The sequence below is a fragment of the Phyllostomus discolor genome, chromosome 13 (genome assembly GCF_004126475.2).
Source record: "Phyllostomus discolor isolate MPI-MPIP mPhyDis1 chromosome 13, mPhyDis1.pri.v3, whole genome shotgun sequence".
NCBI lineage: Eukaryota > Metazoa > Chordata > Mammalia > Chiroptera > Phyllostomidae > Phyllostomus > Phyllostomus discolor.
In genome coordinates, this window is record NC_040915.2 from 76,345,666 (window position 1) to 76,367,140 (window position 21,475).

General features: G+C 44.0%; 1 protein-coding gene across 1 annotated transcript in view; it reads right to left on the bottom strand.

Annotated features, from left to right (window-relative positions):
- Nucleotides 1-1,921: 1,921 nt before the first annotated feature.
- Nucleotides 1,922-21,475, bottom strand: part of GRIK4 (glutamate ionotropic receptor kainate type subunit 4) — a 314,292-nt gene continuing 294,738 nt past the window's right edge. The window contains exons 18-20 of the mRNA XM_028527680.2: nt 21,037-21,165; nt 5,126-5,244; nt 1,922-2,703 (exon numbers count right to left, since the gene is read on the bottom strand). Of these exons, the coding sequence (XP_028383481.1) occupies nt 2,341-2,703; nt 5,126-5,244; nt 21,037-21,165 (611 nt within the window). The 3' untranslated portion in view covers nt 1,922-2,340. The remainder of the gene's footprint in view (nt 2,704-5,125; nt 5,245-21,036; nt 21,166-21,475) is intronic.

The following is a 21,475-nucleotide window of genomic DNA, read 5'->3' on the forward strand; positions in this document are numbered from 1 at the left end:
CAGCTTGAGTGAAGTGGAGAGATGGTCTCCACAGCTAACAGAAATTGCCCAGTGCTATTACTCTCACCTTTGTTCCACACAGTGAAAGGAACACTTTATAAATGAATCATGGAACATTTACTTCACTAACCCATTAAAAAAAGGTTTGCTATTGATCAAGATATCTTACTTATAAAAATGAGTTTTTAGAAAAAAACACCCTCTCCCACCCCAAATGTGGTCCCAAATGTGGTGCCACATTGTCAGAAGCAAGGGACGGAGCTGTGGGTGGGAGCAGTGCGGCACCACCGGGGTCCGTGGCAGTCTGCCTCTGGGCACCTTTCCCACCAAATCCACCTTTCCCCATAAGGCTTGAGGCAAGGTTTAAAAAAAAATACTCATGTACTGCACAGCTTGCTGTCATTTAGTGTTTAAAGAGGAAAAAATAAAAAGAATTCAAATTCACAAGAGAGAAGGTCAGCCTAGGACAAAACTGGCATCTCATAGGTATAATCAGAGGTACCGTTTGGCCCCCCAAATGGCAGCTCTAACTAATTGTCCTGCCATAAAGAGAATGTTGACCTACCCAAACAGCAAAATCATGAATTAAGCTCATCATCTTCCAAAGATGTCTTTATTTTAGTACATTCAGAACAGAAACAACGTGAGGACAAATTGATTGAAGGTGGTGGTGGTGGTGGAAGTGGTGGTAGCGGCGATTTATTTCCTGCCTCCTCTAAACTTTTTAAGCTTACAATCATAAATTGCATAGAATTTAAGTTTTCTTTCAGAAAATGAAAACTCTCTGCATGAAACTCCCAATCGGTGAAAACAAGCAAAGGTCAAGCAGCTGTTGGAAGCCTCACCCCTCCCAGCAGATGAGCTACAAACACTTAACAAGCAGCTCTCTGAGAGCCTGGAAAGCATCCATAACTAATTTTGCAGATGGAAGAGAAGTTCAGTGCTTTGCTAAGGTCACACAAGGGGGCTACTGCCCGAGTTGAGGTTACAACTCAAGAATTTTCAGTTCACAGACTTGTGTATTGGCTACGAGACCCACTGTCTCCCAGGACCACAGCAAACTTAATTATTTAAGGTCTTTGCATTTCATAAACACACACGTACACACACATTGGCACCCAGGTCTCATGTCTAATAACAAGAAATCACTCAATCCATAATAGCGTTGGGGCCTGGCTTCACAGGCAGCTACTGAGTTTGGTTAAAAGAGATACACTTGACAAATAGTGCATCACAGCAGGGGACCCTTCTTTGTCCTCTGTGAATGCCGTTCCCTGTGAAGCAGACTTCACAGTGGGAAATTCTCTTCCCTCTCTGCTCCTTAGACAAGGCTCCAGGTAGTTGGTGAGCTCTACTCCTCTCGCCTGTCTCTCTCCTTCAGAGATCATAAAAGACAGAACCAAATCCAGTGATAGTGAAAATCGGAGAGAGAAGAAAAGGACACATTACCCCAGGACTACAAATTGAAAGAAGCCACCTAGACTTTTCTGGGATCCAAACAAAGAGCCAAAGTGGGTGGGGGAATGAAGAGGGCAGAACCCCAGCCATTGGAAGGTTTCACTGAGTAAACTATGAGTTGATTGGTTTGGGGGGGGTTTACATTACTTTAACAAACTTTTGTTTGAGCTCTCCCCCTTTTTCTTTCTCCTGCCGGAAACTCTTCTCCTACACTTATGCCCTCATCACCACACAGAAAGGGGAGTTCAGCACCTGAAATCTGACACACTGGCTGCTCCATTTCCTAAAATTTAGGAAAGAGGATCAGAGATTATTTATACTTCTATTCCCTAACCTGGTCTACCCCTTCAGATAAACAAGCAAACAAAAACAATGAATAGAATTGAGAAGACAACAAGGAAAAGGGGAGGAGGGGAGAGAAAGGGGAAAATCAACAAAACACCAACAAAAATATACAAATCCAGAAAAGAAAAACTTCCCTGTTGAGTTTATTCTTTTTTTCTTGTAAGAACTAGACCCAGAGTACAATGGCCCCTTCCTAATGGGAAATTCCACCAATTCATTGGCCTGGCTTGGGAGGGACCCCCGCCCCAACAGTCACTTTGGTGGCAAACAAAGGCCTGCTGGGAGAAGAGAGGTCCTGGTGGTCCGGTGGGAGAGCGTCCCATCCCCACTCGTGGGCAACGTCTCTGGGTGCACCCAGCTTCTGGACCAGGGCACAGTCTCTGGCTGGGGCGTTGGTCTCTTGATCTTTTTGTAAATTTCCTGGATCCAAAATCCGGAGAGAAGTGTGGACGCTTTCCAGTCAGGGCTCTGGACAGCCAGTAGCGCCCCGGCCCTGGAGCCTCCCTGCCTGGCTTCGGGAGTCCTGCCTCGAGAGGGCTACTCTGGCTCGCTGCTGTTGGTGGCCTTGTCCCACTCCAGACTGTCCTCGCTGCGGGCGGGCGAGGGCCGGGCCCTCAGGCCCTGGAACCTTCGGCACTCGGGGCAGACGCGGATGTGAGTGCAGCCGCGAGCCACCAGTGCAGCCTCCTGGGCCAGTCGCTGCGCCAGCTGGTCAGGCTCCCCAGCCCCAGCGCCGCACAGCTTGCCATTGCTGAGAGTTGCGGTGCCCTGGAGCCGGTGCTCCTCGGGGCCTGGGGGTCGGGGCCGTGGCTCTCCAGTGCGCCGCCGGCGGGGGTGAACTCTGTCCTGACACAGGATGATGCTGCGCAGCTCCGTCACCATCTCCTGGCATATGGACACCTGGAAAACACGAAGGGGTCACAGCCCAGCCTCTGAGAGCCAGCCCCTGGGGTCCCATGTACATCTGTTCGGATGAGTTTAGGGCCCATGTCACAGAATCATATATATATATATATATATATATATATATGACTATATGTATATGATTATATATGACTATATGTATATGATTATATATGACTATATATATATATATATAATCTTGGATATGAAGATTATATGAAAGCTTTTCAATCCATCTCCTCACTCCCAGCTCCCAGTTAATATTCAAATGCCCTAGTATAATGTTCACCAGCCCTGCCAGCTGGTTGCCCAATCTTTGTTAGAACACCTTCAAAGATGATGGCCTTTCTGGGATAGGAAAGAGCCCCTGCCTGTTTTGTTGTTGTTTGTTTTTGCATTTCTATTAAATGCTGCTTGGGTCTACTGAGTTAAAAATTCTGCTCTTGGAAATTTTCCATTAACACCAGTTAAATTTGGACCCAGAGGTCCACTAAATTAACAACCCTTTTACTTCATGTGAGTCTGTCAGGTATTTGAAAAAGCTACATGTCGGCATGAACATTCTGTTCTCAAGCTAATGATTCTCATTTCTTTTAACTGAATGTGCTGGAGAAGATGCACTCCAACCACTGAAACAACAAAAACCAGTGCAACACACTTCTACAGGTCCCATCCCATGATATAAAACCCAGCTGTGTTTCAGAATATTCTGGATTTTAGGAAGGTAATATAATACACATGCAACTGTTATGTGTTGTACCCATTGTGGTCTGGAGCAGACTCTACACTCAAATACACTCATATTTCTGTGGTGAAATGAATGTACCTACACACTGAATGAGACAAAGACCATGCACAACAGTTTCATATCAATTCAAGTTTTGTCACCAGATGTATTTGCTTGACACACTTATAAAAAGTGTGGAACTTTCTGAGCTTCTTATATTTCAGAATTATGGACGAAGAATCATGAATCTGGACTGCTGCTACTATTACTACTATTATTTCCACTTCATAGATGTGAAAATGGAGGCTCAAAGGTTATATATCTTACTAAAAATTACTGGACTAATAAATAGCTGAACCAGAATTAGAACCTAAACTTATCTACTCCAAAGAGCATGCATACTCAGTTTAGTTGTCTACCCTGTGCTGGAAAGGACACCTTCCCAGACCCTGATGGGAGAAGAAGGCTTCTGTTCTTTCTTGTTCTTTCCTCCAGTCTTTCAGTTCTGTCAACAGGACTGTTGTTTGACCATAGCCAAATAGCTAAGGTAGCTCTTACTCTTTTTCACTTTTAGCTATTTGGAGTCCTCACTGGATTTTTCAAGGTACCTAGGCTATGGGGTGAGAGGCTATGTAGTTACTATTGGGAGAGCAACCAAATATGGGTAGATTCTTCACTTGAAGCAACTACAGAGAAGTAGTGTCATCTAAAGGAATATGGCCTGAGTAAGAATTGAGACCTGAATTCTAAACAAACTATTGGTACTAAATAGCAGAGTCTCTATGCAAGGAACTTGACTTCTCTGTGCTTTTAATAACAACTATAACAGGTAAAACACCACCACTTGCCTAATCTATTACATGTGACAAGAATGTAACAACTTACATCTTTTGACTGTGCCTTTCATGGGAATAAAGAGATAAAAGACACAGTCCTAATTACAGCACAGTGAGTAAGCGCTTGGTGCACAGGCTATACTGGTGCTAGAAAGGTGGTGGAATAAAGAACACTTCTGGTCCAGAGAAGAGGGCAGGGGAGTTGAGGAAGGCTTCACAGGGGAAGGAACACCAAATTGGTCTTTCTTTCTATAAGTAATAAAGAAGTATAATTCATGTAAGAAGTGGACAACAGTGAAAAGCCAGCAAAACTGTAGAGAAACTAAACAATCTTTACTTGTAAGTAGAAAACATACTTCAGATGGAAGAACTAAAGCTCTGGTTTCCATTAGCAAGCTGGTACTTTTGCCTGTTTTCCTTCAAAATGATACATCTTAAATTATACTTGTATAAGACTTTGTTGTTCTTAGTTTTTTTTCACATATTCATTTGCTGGGCTGTTTCCTAGAACAGTAGTCCCCAACCTTTTTGGCAACAGGGACCAGTATTTCCATGGAAGGGGCAGGGTGGAGTCAGGGCTCAGGAGAGCTTAGACCAGTTCCTAACAGGTGTGCGTCCCGAGGGGTTGGAGACCCCTGTCCTGGAAGAATCTGAAACCCGGAAGTTCAATGTTCTTTCTGTGGCTGCATGAGTAGTAGGTGCTGAAGCACTGTCCAGCCCCTGGGTCTGTCCCATAAGTTCTGAATCTTCCCGTGGGTTCTCACAGGATCTGACTGAAATGACTCTTGTCTGTGCACAAGCCTGTGAGCTTGTCCCTTCTGCCAATGCTACAGGTCACACCCCTTTGGAGGTTTACCTCAGTCACTTCTGAGTGTCGGAGAGTCCATAAAAACTCCAACATAGCCATAAAAATGGCCACGATTAAGCCACAAATAAGAACCACAAAAATTCCACCAATATTCTCCATTCCCAGTCCTGTAAGAAAGTGATAACAAAAAATAGTGTAAAAGAGCTGGAAGACATAATCATTCTACCAAAAATGTTCAAAGTCACTTAAATGACAAGAACTTGAGACTTATAGATGCTTTATGTACATATTCCTTGAACAGGTATGATTCTTTTGAAAAAAAATGTGGCGTAGCTGGAATAAAAGAAGGAAGTGGGTACCTAGTTGCAAAGGCTGGAGACTGGTGAAAATCTTCTGAAAGGGACTCTGGGAGTAGGTGGTGGGGATTGTTTTAAGAAAAGAGCTCAGGGAAATTTGTGTTAGCTTGTGATACCAAAATACCTGTACATTCTAGTATTTGCATAAAAATGTTAGTCAATATTACTCATGTTTTTGCTTGATATAAAGCAATTGTTTTTAACCACACTATAGTTTAAAAATATTAAATTAGAGTTATAATTTAGTTATATATAGTTATAAAATATAGTTATAAAATAAAAATTTGGAAAATAAAACTTTTAATCTTACCTCTTATCCTACCAGACCAATGGTTCCCAATGCTACCTGCCATCAAAACTGCCTGGGAAGTTTGTTAAAATATAGATTCCTAGTTATCCCCCCAGACCTAGCAAACACATATCTCTGGAGATGGGGCCCAAGAATCTGTATTTTAAAGCACATTTCACAAGTAACTCTTTTTCCAGCATTGGTATTTTTTAGAAGCATTGTATGTGCCTGCTGGTTACTTTTAGTCAGGCACAGTTTCTGGTTGGACCCCCATTGTCCAGTATGACACCTGACATGTAAGATACTCAATAAACATTTGTGAAATTATATGGCTTCGTTTCCACAGTGTCAAACATTAAGTTTAGCTAAGTAACTGGGTGCTACTTTTGGTATTAAAGAAACCCATCAAAAAGCATCATTCGTCCAGGAAACTGCCAAGAAGTTTGCTTGCATTTTGTGCTATTCCGAAATGCTTACACATCTGACTGTTCCATCAATGGTGCCATCACGGGCCACAGCACCGCAGCAGTGTCAGGGAAAGCCCACTTCCCACACCACTGAGAGCTCAGAGATTCAGCAGCAGAGATCTGACACTACTTTCCACACCTGGGAATGCTGGAAAAAGAGCCCTACATAGCCACATCAGGGTGCCTTGGGTTTCCTCTTACAGAGCCCCAAGTGGGTGTCTATTGGTTTTACTTTGGTTTCAAAGTGACAGAGCACAGTGCAGTGCCTGTGCTTGCCCCAGTAATATGCTACCATGGCTCCGAGGGCTCACATAATGACTGTGTCAAATGGACTATATGCTCTGGTCTGCAGGTGTACACAGTCAACTCTGGAGCATCTATGTGAATGAGACCCTCTTTTGAATAATAAAAAACAGGGGCTTATTTTAAAACTCAGTTTCAAGGAAGGCATATGGGGTTTGGAATAGATTTCTACCTTTGAGGAGAAAGGTGCTTGGGGTTTATTTGAATGCATGCCTCTCTAACCTGGGAACATTTGGGCTGAAGGTTTTTGACCCTAGGAACTTCAGGATCCATGGGTGGGGTAGGGTGAGGGGAGGGCAACAGTAACATTTAAGAGAGAATACACCAAGGATCTGGCTGGAATGCGCAGTCAGATGCTCCAGTCACATGGGTAAGGGTGGTGAGAACTGAAGTACTGGGATATCATCTGAGCATCATGGATGGCCTAGTTTCTCCAGCTGCCCTTGTGGAGAAAGGCTGGAAGGATAGCTCCAGGGAAGGTTTAGTGACCAAGGATGCCCACCTATTCAGGTAAACAGTTCCCAAGTGACTGTTGAGATACTTAGTATATGCCTCTCCACCCACTTTGGGATAGTGCCTTATATAGAACAGAACACCAGGATTCCCTTGAAGGCCTCCCACCTGCCCCCTTGTTTCTGCAGAACAGGCATCCCTCCTCACCGCCAGGTCCCATTCCCTACTTGTGGGCTGAGCTGCTTCCTGCCTCTCTGAGTCACCCTGGCCCTCCTCAGTCTTTCCTCCCTACTTACTCTTTCCATTCATACACATGCACACTCACGTTCCTTCTCAAAGAAAAGTAAAAAAATCCTTCTTGCCCTCCAACTCTGTCTAGTGAATGCCCCCTTACTGTCCTTCATTCCCTGGACAAGCTTTTTTGAAACAGTTATTTATATCAGAACTATTTTAAGATGTTTTAAAGCCCTTAAAATGCTTATATTTGCAGACCCCAACTCATATAAAAGCAAGTAAAAGAAAATGCACCCACATCTTATGTTAAATGCATTTTAAAATTTTGCTTCTGAAATGATTGAATGAAAAGATAGGGTTAATTTATAATTGGCTGTGATTTCTCAATCTCAGCAACCTTTGTGCTAAATGAGACAAATCTAATACAAATTATTTATAAGTAATGAAGTTTTTATAAATATTAAATTTAAAAAGTAATAGTCAAAACAATGTCACATTTTGGAGATATTTAATTCAACACATCTGTCTTAATTTAATTTTGCAGTTTTCTTTTTACATTTTGAAACTAATAATTTTCTACAGACCTCAAACATAATTTTGGATACTGGAAAGACTTTTAGGTCCTGAGTAATTTTGTCTATGGTATCTGAAACAGTTCTGAACTCACTTTTGTTTTTCCTATTCACTCCTCATGCCATGCAATTTTGTCCTGCACTGCTAAAACCACCCTCACCAAATTGACCAGAGAACATTTTATTTCTGACTTACTGGAAAATTTCTGGTCCCAATCTTAAGTGATTGCTTGTAGCACTTGACATTATCAATCCTACACCTTTATGGCTTTTAATAAAACCATTGCTCTCTATTGTCTTTCAATCTTCTCAGTCACCTTTGCTGGCTCTGAGGCACATTCTCTCCTTAAAATTCTGCATTTAGTCTCTTGCCTCTCCTTCATGCACTAGGCTGTTACCAAGTTCTGCTGATTTTATCTCTGTCTCTCCTATCACTTCCTTAGTTCAAGCCCTCTCTGTCTCTTGCTTGGACTATTGCAGCATCCTCCAAAAATATTTTCCTGCTTGTAGCTGTGTCCTCCTCAACTCTTCCCTATACAGAGTTGCCTGTATGGTCTTTCTGAAATGCAGAGCCTAACTGTGACACATCCTCTAGTAACACAGGACAGTTTAGAGTTCCCATCACACATCATTATCGCTCCTAGTTTATGTACTTTTACTCCTATTAGCACCTGGGCTCTGCCTGGAACCTATCTCCACATCCCAGACACACACCTGGCAAACTTCAACCTCTCCTTTGAAACTTAGCTTCAGAGACATTTTCTCTGGGCCACTTTTTCTGTTGCTATTTGACTCTCTTAGTTACACTGCTTTTGTATTTTGCTGATAAAACATTATGTGCCACTCTAATATTGCATAATATAGTACAAGGTCTGTCCAGAAGGTACCCAGCTATATAATAGGAAAAATAGAGACATTTATTGAAGAAGATAAAAGGAACACAATACACAGGACAATGACAACTCAGCCCCTTCAAAATAGGTGCCTTGGGACCTCACACAGTTTTCCCAATCACCATTAGATGCCCCATCATATTTTGCTGAATCTCATCAATGGTCTGAAATTTCTTCCCTTTCAAAGGTGATTTTAGTTTTGGGAAAAGCCAGAAGTCGCAAGGCCCTAATTCTGGGGCTGTTGGGGAGCCGAGTCACCTGGGTGATTTGATATTTCACCAAAAAACTCTGCATGAGCAAGTATGTGGTCATGATGAAGCTGCTAGTTACCAGTTTGCCCATAGCTACAGCTTTCTGAATCATCTGAATAGTTTCCTTGGAAGAATGTTCAAGCTTAACACAAAATTTGATGCAGATTTGTGGATCTACTTGCTTAGTCATTTTGAATGCAATGGTCACACAGTACACATGCTTACTCAACAGGATCTACCGTCCCCACTGACTAGTACAGTGAAATCGTCATTGTTCACACATGCACATTCCAGTCCACTCTCCTTGGCTGCCAGATTACATTGATGTCACACAAACCATTCTCATTATATTAACAACAGCTGGACCTTTTCTGGACAGACCACATACACTAGTTTAATTATGTATATCCAGACTTTCCATTAGCCTGTGAGTTAGTTCCATGAGGGGAAGATCCATGTCTTGTTCCACTCTGTAACTCCATAATCGTGGTGACTGAAATCCAATAAGAGCCTGAGAGTGTTTGTAAAAAGAATGAGCAGAAAAAAAGAGGATAAAGGCATTCCAGATTTAGAAGCTTGCATTATCAAAAGCTTTGGATCCATACTGTGATGTGTATTCATTTTCAATTAACTTTTGTTTGAATAATAGTAAAGTGTGACCACACTTGTTAAGTGGTCCCAGCCTGGTCATAGAGCAGACGGCCCAGATTGCACCAAGCAGGGCCAGGGTGGGCCCACACATCACTGCTGATCATACATTGTGGCTTGTCAGCACTGGGTCCCAGGCAGCTGTGAGGGCATGGGGTGGGGCCTCAGTAGACAGGTCATCTGTGCAGGCACAACGTTGGTTTCATCAGGGAAAGCTTCTTGGAGGACCTGAGGTTTTAACAGGATGCTGGTGGAAACCATTAGTCACTGAAACACCCCACAGTCTTACTTTCCCAGCCTCTCAGGTTTCACGACCAGAATGTTAATCCTGGGAGTCCGCTCCAGAGTGCTGATTCCTGGCTAAGTGGTCTCCTCCTCTTAGGAGTGAGCCTTGTACACCACTCATGCCTTTAGGAATGTATTAGAAAGTGGGAGCAAGAATAGACTGCTGGCAGAGTCAGAGTTAAGAAACAGATGGCATGTGGAGCTGAGAGTGGGAAGCAAGTGATAAGAGAGTGCAGCACTTTTATTCTACACTGTCATCAGTCATTCTCCTGGAAGTCCATGCCTTCCCTAGCCACAGTCGCCACTCAGAGGAGCCTTTGGGTGGACTCTCTCTAGCCTGACCATGACCTTTGCTGCACTCACAAATGCCTTGGGACCTGCAAGAGAAAACTGTCTAATCCCCTTCCCTTCCCTTATTTAGATGGGAGCCATCTAAACAGAGGATTCTCAAACTGGGATTTTTTTGTTGCCTCTGAGCCTCAACTATGCCCCAGTGGTATGATCGTATTAAGTGAAACAGAAATGAACTCTTTCTGGAAACTCATAGTTAGTTAAATACTAACTCTAGTGTCATATACAGATTGCCTATGAATACAAATGGCAGCTGACAAATCCAAACAAACAAATTTGTTTCTAAAGCTGTAGAGTGGAATGGCTGCCTGGAAGGGAGTAACTTTGAGTAGACTTGATTCTATACCCACCCACCCTTCTGCTCTGCCTTCAGTTCTGACTGTGAATGATCACTTCTTGGATTTGGGTGCATGTATGTCTCAGGCCTTAAAATCCTTGCAATATCTTCAGGTAGCACAGTAGAAATCTGCAACTGAGATGCAGGGAAGTTATTTCTGAACAAGGAAAGGTTAGATGTAGCCTGGGAGGCAAAGAGGCAGGGCAAAGAGGCAGGGAGAGGCCACAGGGACCATTGAGGCAGGTACAGAGACAGGAGAGACTAGTGCCCCAATCTCATCAAGGAGCAGCACTTTTGTTCTTTGATGATACTCAACCATTCTTTTTTGAGGAGCTCCTATGGACTGAGCACTATACTAGGTGCTGAAGCTCTGTGCAGTGTTTCCCATTGAAAACATTTGACAGGAACATGCATTTTTGCGCAATATGACTTTTAAGTATTTTCTATTTCAGAATCACATTCACCTACATCCATGTAAATATATTAAGTGGTCCCATCTCCACAGACTTGTTTGTTGGAAATAGCAACTTCACATGTCCATGTGTGAGCTGACCTGCAAGACCTTCCCAGAAAATGCAGAGTGACTCATCCTGTTTGCCTTGCTGAGGACTAGAAGATGGAAGGCTGGCCACCTCTTCTTTCACTCACTGTGACACCTGCTGACTAGGCCTAGAAGCTTCTGGAGACAGGGATGGAGAAGAATACGGAAAGGTACATGAAATGCAAAATGAATGGGAGAGGAATTCAGTAACTTTATAATCTATCACACACAAAGTATGGGAGAGGCACTTTGCAATTTATCAAACTATGACCACTTCATTTTTAAAAGCATTCCTTATCTCACTCAATTATCATTAAAAACACTGTAAAGGAGGCTGACTGTCTAAATTTTATAGTTAAAGAAATGGAAATTCGACTTCCAGCAAGATGGAGGCATAGGTGGATACACTGTACCTCCACACACAACCAAGATTAGAACAACAACAATTTAGAGGCAGAATAACACCCAGAACTGACAAAGAATTTATCTGAATGGAAGTCGGACAGCCAAAAAGTTGAAGTAGACCCATTCATCCAGACTGGTAGGAGGGGCGGAGAGGAGCAGCTGGACACTGGATGCAGCATGCAGAGAACAGGGAGAACTAGGCGCATAAGGCCACTGGGAGCGTGTAAGGCATCTGGGGTGCACAAGATCGCAGCGGGTGGACCCTGAGTACGCAAGCAGCAGCTGGCGGACCCAGTGAGGTGGTGATTGTGGACGAGGGCAGAGAGCCCAACCCAGGATCCCAGAGAAGGGACTGAGGTCCCAGGAGAACAGAGCTACTACCATTGTTCCCTCCCACCCCCGCCCCCACATACAACGTCACAATCTAGAGACTGGGGTGCCCAGCCCTGATGAACACCTAAGGCTCCGCCCCTTACTGGAACAGGAGCAACCAAACCAAAAAGGAGAGAGAGAGAGAGAGAGAGAGAGAGAGAGAGAGAGAGAGAGAGAAACATGTTTCAAACAGAAGAATAGATCAATGCCCCAGGACTCATCCTTTTGAGCGACGAAGAGATAGCCAATCTACCAGATGCACAGTTCAAAACACCGGTGATCAGGAAGCTCACAGAATTGGTTGATTTGGGGCGCAAGTTAGATGAAAAAAATGCAGGTTACCATAAGAGAGATGAAGGAAGATACACAGAGAACCAATAGTGATGGGAAGGAAACTGGGACTCAAAACAATAGAGTGGACCAGAAGGAAGAAAAAAACAACCAAACAGGAAAGAATGGAGAAATAAGAATTCAAAAAAATGAGGAGAAGCTTAGGAATCTCCAGGACATCTTTAAATGTTCCAACATCCGAATTATAGGGGTACCAGAAGGGGAAGAGAAAAAGCAACAGATTGAGCACATATTTGAACAAATAATAAAGGAGAACTTCCCCAGCCTGGCAAAAAAAATAGACTTCTAGGAAATCCAGGAAGCTCAGAGAGCCCCAAAGAAGTTGGACCCGAGAAGAAACACACCAAGGCACATCATAATTACATTAGCCAAAGTAAAAATGAAGGAGAGAATCCTAGAAGCAGCAAGAGATAAGGGGACAGTAACTTCCAAAGGAGTTCCCATCAGACTGTCAGCTGATTTCTCAAAAGAGACCTTGCAGGCAAGAAGGGGCTGGAAAGAAGTATTCCAAGTCATGAAAGACAAGGACCTATATCCCAGATTACTCTATCCAGCAAAGCTTTCATTTAGAATGGAAGGGTAGATAAAGTGCTTCTCAGATAAGGCCAAGTTAAAGGAGTTCATCATCACCAAGCCCTTATTATATGAAATGTTAAAGGGACTTAGCTAAGAAAAGAAGATAAAAAAAAAACATGTATAGTAAAGGGACAGCAAACTCACAATTATTAACAACCACACCTAAAGCAAAACCAAAAGAAACTAAGCAAACAACTAGAACAGGAACAGAACCACAGAAATGGAGATCACATGGAGGGTTAGCAACAGGGGAGTGGGAGGAGGAGAGAGGAGGAAAAGGTACAGAGAATAAGTAGCATAGATTGTAGGTTGAAAATAGATAGGGGGTGGGTAAGAATAGTATGGGAAATGTAGAAGCTAAAGAACTTATAAGTATGACACATGGACATGACTAAAGGGGGGGATATGGGTGGGAGGGGGGTACAGGGTGGAGGGGAGTGAAGGAGGGAAAATGGGACAAATGTAATAGCATAATCAATAAAATATATTTTAAAAAAAGAAATGGAAATTCAGAGCACTTAGGTAAGTTGCCCAAGTTTTCACATCTAAGATAAATCTAGATAAATCTTACTGCTCGCTAATGTTCTTTATAAGTGTCTACTATAAACAAAGCTACCGTGCTAAACAATAAAATTCAATCTTAAACAGTTGCCCTGTGATGTCAGCACTATCCTTACTCCCACTTTCCTGACTAGAAAACCCAGGTCCTGGAGTCAGGCATCATATGCCTGACCCAGGGCTCATATGTAGGGAGGGGAAATGCCAGATTCAAACACAAGCTAGAGCCGGAGCCCTGACCCCTACCCCACACTGACTCTCCCAGAAGCCTGGGTCCCTTGTGTTACAGGGGCATAATTACAGAACTCCCTCTGGCACCCTGATGACTGAATTCATTCCTGGGACACCCTCACCCTCAATGTGACCCAGAGTGACTGGAGAAGCTATTAGTTCCCTTAATAAAATCCCCTTCTCTCCTCGAGAACATTACATCAAATGATTTGAATGGTTTGAATCAATGATTTGTTGACTTAATCTTGGCCCAGTTTCCAGAGTTGGGCTGCAGTCTTTACAACTGCTGACCTCCTCTGATGCCCACACACTGGGATCTCCTTTACCTTTATCCCTAATCACATTTTCTGGCACCTCTTGAATTTCTCAGTCTCTTGCTGATGAATTTGATTTGATTAAGGAGAAGCTTCCTCTGCAAGCGCCTCTCTAAGACACTATCTGAACTCCCATATTGGGTTTCCAGTCTTGGCTGTGTCCAGAGAAAGCAGAAAACCAGGATAATCAGGCTGGGCCACCTGAGAAGAAAAAGGAAAACATCCCCAGAATTCCCCTCCCACCCCCAGTCACTTGCACCCACTCCTGCTGAGATATCTCACCTTTTCATTCTCCAGCTGTGCCAGTTGCCAAATTCCTGCTCTCTAAGGATTTTGTGAGTGAGTGTCACCTGCCTCTTTTCCACCCTTGAAAGGGGATCCTGATTTTCACAGCCTGGTGGTGTATTTGTGTTCCTTTGAAGCTTGATTGTGAGCTCATGTTTTTCAAGATAAAGGTATTTAATTTCCTTGAAATTCGCCTACTACCTTTTTGTCTAGCATTTGTTCTGCAAGCCTTCAGCAACCCAATCCTCCTGAATTGGGATGCTGGCATCTATGAGTGGCCAGCGATATTTATTTTCATAGGAGTTGAGTGAGAAAATAAATAAAGTGTTTTGGAAGAGAAAAGGCAGAAGAAAAATGAAACAGCGTGGAACAAAGCCTGCTTCTTTTCTTAATTCTCCATTCTTCCACATAATCTGCCATTTCATTTTTTTAGTTGTACATGAAGGTCACTGAGCTACAGACAGAGAAATAGGGGCAGTTGAAGCAAGGGGGGTGTTGTTGTGGTTCTCACCTGAGCCAAATAAGACCTGGCACAGACTCGGGACTAGTGGCATCATAGCTGATGTTAGGATGCTCCTCCCGAGTTTGGCAATGATGTTGGAGCTGTGATATTGGTTAGAAGTGGGACAGCACTCGAATATTTCTTTGCAATTTCTCACATTTTAATAGGACAACAAAATAGAAAAGGGTTTTATTAGGCACCACACATTGGTACTTTCTAATTAAAACCAAGCACCTATAGCCAGCCACGCTCATTTTCAGGTCTCTGAGTAAAGGATCCTCTCATAGTTGCCTTGCCTCTGTCTCCCTGCCAGTTCCATGTTTTTCTCATTGCTCTGGGTACATGTGAAAGCAGTTTTACATCACAAATAGATCTGCTTTAGACAGCATTTTAACTAACGTGAGACCTCTTTATTCAATGTGAAAAATATCCTTGTGGCTGGCTGCCTTCCTGGGGACCATTTAAAGACCTTAAAGGACAGGTCTCTGGGGTCATGCTGGACCTGAACTTCTCGCATAGCAGGGGGTCCCTTGCATAGTGAATTCTGTTCCCTAAATCTGATGGCTAATTTGACTAAGCAATGGCATCTCTTGTTCCAGGCTAGTCATGTTTCTCCTTGGCTTGGTCAGGAAGCCTTTAGCCTCTCAGTAATATTTGTCTGGGTTTGGCCTTGGCAGAAACAGGCCCATTGCTTTAAACTGGCACTAGCCACTATGGCTGGAATGGGAGGGAAGTCCCAGCTCTGATGGGGACTCGTATGTCTCCCAGACAGTGTCTGCTTGGACCTCGCTGCTTGTTCATGGAGCTCACCCTCTGGCACCAAAGAACACCTGTAGAGAGGCAAGAGAATGTTGGCTGATTGACAGAACCCAAGCATCTTCTGAAGTATTGGATCCTGGACAGGAGGGTTCCCACTATTTACTTTCCCTTCCCATGGCTCAGTTCCCTTCTCTCTGCCAGTCAGAATGCTTGGTCCCTGAGTAAGGAGAGGAGAAAAGCTTCCTGCTCACTTTTCCATCTTCCCTGGGAGTCTGATCTCTGTCTGCCTACTGTTCTTCTCCACCCATCCTGAACTCAGATGTCAGATCAGTCCTTCTTAACTTCTGCAGAATGAGGAAGAATCTCCAAAGCAAGCCACTCTACAAAAATGATAACAATCTTCCTACAAATGTGCCAAATATCTACCTCAAATTTTCATTTCCACTTGATTGCCTAAAACAAAGACTTCTCAGTCACTTTGCTTTTAAATTCAGTTAAATGCAGTGTTTTCTCTGTTCCCTCTTTACTCCAGGGTGTTTTTCAGGTCTAAGACTGGGAAGGAGATTATGTGTAACAGCTTGGGAATGGGGTTAGGGCCTTGGTCCTAAAGCTAGATTCCACTTCGATTTCCCATGTTGTCATCTAGAGCCCAGGAAAACACAGACCAGTCCCTGGGCCTTCTCTACCCTGGGCCTGTGTGCCATCCTTCTTGCTCTCAGTGCACCATAGCAAGACCTATTCCTGGGGCTTGCCAAACTCCAGCAAAAATCTCTTTCTCTCTTGGAATCCTCAACTAATCTAGGAGTTCTATGTACTACTCTCCTGTCCCAGCAGGACACAAGGCTCCTTCTTAGGGACCTGCCACATTCAAACATATCCTTTCCTGCTCCGAAGGTGCCTGTGCTGACTAGCGTATCCGTTTAGTGCCTGGTTTGCAGATGAGGTGGACTGGCTCTTCTATTCTTTTTTCATTCTTTAACTTCTATTGTCAACTTTATGCCAAGCTTATATTTTTCAAGCAAATTGAACACTTTAAGCTCTAAGAACATTTGTTCTGCTGTGGATTTTAAGAGCTTCTTTGGAAACGGAAAGCCCATTTGACTGTGTTCTTCTTGGGGTGATGACTGTCCCCTAGGACCATGAATGCCATGAGAGCTCAGAACTCCACCCACAGCACCTGCTTCCATCATGCCACATCTCACCCAGAACTTGTGCCTCTGCTGTCAGTAACCTCACACCCAATCCAGTGTGATGTTACTGTGCTGAGGCACAAGCAGACCTCTGGGATGGTTGTGGGGCCTCTTCCTAGAGTACTGATTTTACTTCAAGTTTAAGTCAGAAAAATGTTTTTACATTAAATTAATGTGCTTGTATTATGTTGTCACATGCAAAATTCATATGTATCTTTAGGACAAAGCAGAACACTTTAAGGAAATTCCAAGCATGGAGGACTGCTTTAGACTATGTTCCTAGATCCCAAGAGTGCACGCTCAGTTTTCTCTGCTATTAATTCCTTCTGTGGGAAAGTATGGGACATGCTGGTTTGAAGCCCAAATGTCTTTACCTAGGTTTGAATGCCCAGTTAGCTCCAACCTCATCCAACTTACCCACAGCAAGTTCTGAGTGTAACAACTGTGCTCCATAACATTCCTAAAACAGTGACTCTGAATGAATGTTTTGAGGTCCAGGCCAATTGTCTCTAGAGCATTCCCTGACCTTAGCTCAGAATTAATCTTCTTCCGCTAGGCTTCAGAGAGCTTTCTTCATTAAAGTCGACTCACAGCGGAACATTAAAAGACTGTGCCTCTCTCTATGTTCTAAACCTCTTGAGAGTAGAGCCATATCTTATTCCTTTTGTCATTTCTGAGCCTAGCACAGTGCCTGATATGCAGCAATTTACAGTGTTTGCTGGATGCAATGGGGACTATGTAAACACTTTCAATGCCAACACCTCAGGTGTTAGTGTTCCTGTTTGGGAGGAAACAGACATAGGATGAGTGTGGAAACAGTGCCAGGCTGGGGTCCTTGACGAGTTTGCTCATTCATTCTTTCATTAATTTCTTGTTAATTCTTTCCTCAGATACCAATGACAGATGATATGCTGCTCACTAGGATACAAAAATAAATAAGACACAGTCCCTGTCCCTGAGTTTCTCATCATCAATGAGAGAAAGAGATCAACAGACACAAAAGGAATGTACTAAGTGCTGATTTTGGAAGAACTGTCTAGCCTTAAGAAGCACGGAACAGACAGGTACACCTGTGGCTTATGAATACTATTTAGACCTCTCATTGTGCTTTAATGCTCTTTACACTGAGATTTTAGAATAAACTAAGTATGTATTTCCTTTGTGCCAGCTACTGTGCTGAGGGTTTAACATGATGTCATTCCTTCAATCTTTATAACAGCCCTGAAGGTGGAATTATTATTGCCTCTACTTTCTACAAAAGGAAACTGAGGTTCAATGACCTTTTGTAGTGTATACAACAAGGACATCTATGAAGTGGAGTCCATTTGACTCAGTGCCCATTGTCTTCAATCCTATCAAAACTACCTCAAGGAAGCCCTGACTGGCGTGGCTCAGTGGGTTGCGTGCTGTCCTGTGAACCAGGATATCACTGGTTTGATTCCCAGTTGGGGCATAGGCCTGAGTTGTGGGCCAGGTCCCTACTGGGGGCATGCGAGAGGTGACCAATTGATGTTTCTCTCACACATTGATGTTTCTCTCTCTTTCTTTCTCCCTCCATTCCATTCTCTCTAAAAATAAAATATTTTTAAAAAACTGCCTCAAGGAAGAGAACCATTCTAGTGGCTATCAACAGAAGCAACAAGGTACAGGAGGGTAAATGTTTGAAGGATTCCATTCTTGCAGGGTGGGGTGGGAAAAATAAAGAGTCCATTGCATTTTTGGTGACATCTAAAATAGGAGTGAGATTATCTAAATCAAGGCCCTGAGTGAAAACTTTAAGGTACCCAGATCCTACGTCATCATACCCATGTGTTTGCTGGTTCACCACTGTTTCTCTGTAGGATTAGAAGTATACGTAGTAATGAAGTGCACAAAAAGGAAGGACCTGTGGTGAGGTTTAGGGATTGTAGATGAGAGGGAACCTGGGAGGTGGGATTAACTCTGGTGACTCTCAAGGGGAAACCAGCTTCCAGGGATCAGATAGGATCAGGTTTGTAAAAGAAAGGAAAGCTGGCAACTTGGTGGGGCACCAGCAGGGGCCAGTGAAACCCCTCCCCATGCCTGCTGAGGCTCCAAGGCCATGGCTGTGTTGCTCCAGACTCTCTCATCTGCACATGTTCAGTAGGCTATTCAGAGGCAGGAACAACTCTACTGTATAGAAAACTCTGGGTATAAAGGCTGCTGAGGAAAGTGATTACAAGCACAGTTTCATTTGTCACTTCATTGTGGCCTGGGAGAACACAGTGATTGGTTGCTTTTGCTAGCTATCAGTCAGCATGATCACACACCCCACAAACACTTACTGAATACATAACATGTGCTAGGCTCTGTGGTGGAGGCTAGGGACACAGAAGCCAGTGTGACTGGGACCCTGGCTAAGGTGTCGTCATCCAGGCAAAGAGACCAAGAAATGTAGTATGCTACACTGAGGGCCCTGTCCAAAGCTACAGAAGGCACCCAGTACCCTGTGGGGAGATGGTGTACATAAGGATCACAGGCTGCCACTGATCAGCCAGAGGAAGGACCTGAGCTCTTTGGCCCAGGTCCCATTTCCTCCCCTCCATTCCTATTTTTAGATTTCTCCAGATCAATAGCTAACACTGTTTCCTTCCTCATTTTCTTGGCAGAATGGCTCTTTCCTACCACTCTCAAGTTCACTGTTATCACAGAAAAACATTAACATATGTCAACTTACAAATAATCTCATTTCATTTTGACTACTCCAGGTCCAGTCAGATTTAGAACGCTTTCAGCCCATGTGTCTTTTTTGGGGCGGAAGAGGTGGTAGAGGAGCATTCTGCTACCTATACCTTCTATAGCATAAATTCTGCAGGCAGCCTACCTCTTTCCATGGGGATCTTTCTCTGCTCCACCTGCAACACCTACAGTGTCTGCTCACAGCCCTGCCCACTGCACTAATTTCTGCCTCCTTGCCTTTCCTCAAGGTGCTTATTGCCTGCAGTACCCTCCCTACTTACTCAGGTCCTGGGTATCTTCAACATCTAGTTCATTCTATCCAACCCACAAAAGTTTCCTGATACTTTTCTTTGTACCTCCCCATTTTTTTTTTCTCTGAATGAACACAGTAGTGTCCTCTACACTTGATCTTTGGGGAGTGGGCAGCTGGGAAGTGTGTGGCCTCACTAGGCTACTCTGATGGAAGAGGTAGCATTTCCTCTAACTTGCAAAGGGCTTGCCCACATAGGTCCATATTCCTGAGATCTCTCCTTGCAGGACAGAGAGCCATGTAGGTACTTGGAAACACAAAGTCACTCATTCACTGTCTCATCATGCTGAGCAGAGGGGAAAACACATGGTATGTATTATTATCCATTTTACTGCTCTGCTGCCTTCCTAGGGGAGAGAATGTATAGGTAAATTTGTTGTATATTTTGGCAAGGCTATAGTAGATTACTAGGGCGAGCTATATGATTTATTGTCTACACCAGGACATTTTGAGAATGAGGGGGGTTTTAAAAATAAGTAACAAGAGTTAACTGATCTACAACAGGTGTTATCTGGGACTATTCTGGGAAAATCAGGATATGTGTTCCCCTTGGTGCTCAGGGATTCTTAACTACATATGTCAGTGTCTGCTTTCTATTCAGCCTGATTTAATATTCATTCATTCATTCAATAAACTGTCCATGTGCTAGACCCTATGGACAGCCCTGTGAAAAAGACAAACTCTGCCTCCATGAAAAGTGATATTCTGGTAGAGGACATGGGAATAGACAAATAAATGAATGGACAATGTAATATCATATAGTGATGAAGTCTTGGAAGAAACATAAAACAGGGTTTGGGTGATGGGGAGAGCTGTGTGGGTGGGGAAGGATGCTCTTGCTGAGGGAGTATCCTTTGGGAGGCCGGGAGGAGACAAGGGCACAGACTCTGAGGGGGCTGCAACCTGGCAAGCTTGGGGAAGAAAAGGAAAAGGGAGAAGCAGATAAGGTAGGGGTTTGAGGCTACAGAAAGCTTGATCTTAACTGTGAATGATGTGGGACACCACTGGAAGGTGCAGACTGATGCTGTACTTGTACTAGAATCTTAGAAAGAATCACTCCAGCTGCTGGTGGAGAATGCACTGTAGAAGGGCAAGATTGAGAAGGAGAAAAGACTGTTTCAGTCATGTGGTTCTGAGGTGATGAGGGCAAGAACCAGGGGGAAGTGGTGGTACTAGGGTTAAGAGGAGGCCAGATTCAGGAGACGTGGGGGAAGTGTAGTCTCCAGCACCTGTGAGCCAGGTAGACATTGGATACCTGCAATATGCCAGGACCCTGAGATAGGATGGACCGCCAGCCAGTCACAGTTTAGCCCCAGGTTCCATCCAAGGGTGTTCCCCATATGCCTTTGAAGTCATTAGCTGGAATGTATACACAGAAATAGGCCCTGTGGGTCTCTAGAGTACTAGGGGAGGCCCTGAACATGCTTACCTTTGGCTCTGTGATCTTCCTCCTTGGGGCACTTACCCCCTTCCCACCATTTACGCTTCAGAATTTCCAGGCGGTTGGTCTCCTGCAGCTGGAGAATGGCCAGATCGAAATCATCCCGAAACACCGAGCCTGTGGAGGCAAAAAAGCCCAGAATGCAGGCTGTGAGTGCCCTGTTACACACACTGTGCCCCTCTTCCAGGAAACCTCCTGGCCAACCTGCTGGGGAGCCAAGGGGGAAGCATGAAGTGACAGATGGGGCAGTCCCCAGGGCACTGCCCTCCTCAGTGCTAGTCTGAGGGTTTTCGTGGGGAAGAGGGTTCTGGCTTTACACAGCCCAGGGCACACAGTTCAGTGCCCTCAGTCAGGGCACTGCACTTCCCTTGTCTCCATGCTGATTGGTGGATCCCTTGGCCTAGATACCAATGAAGGTCCAGTGACA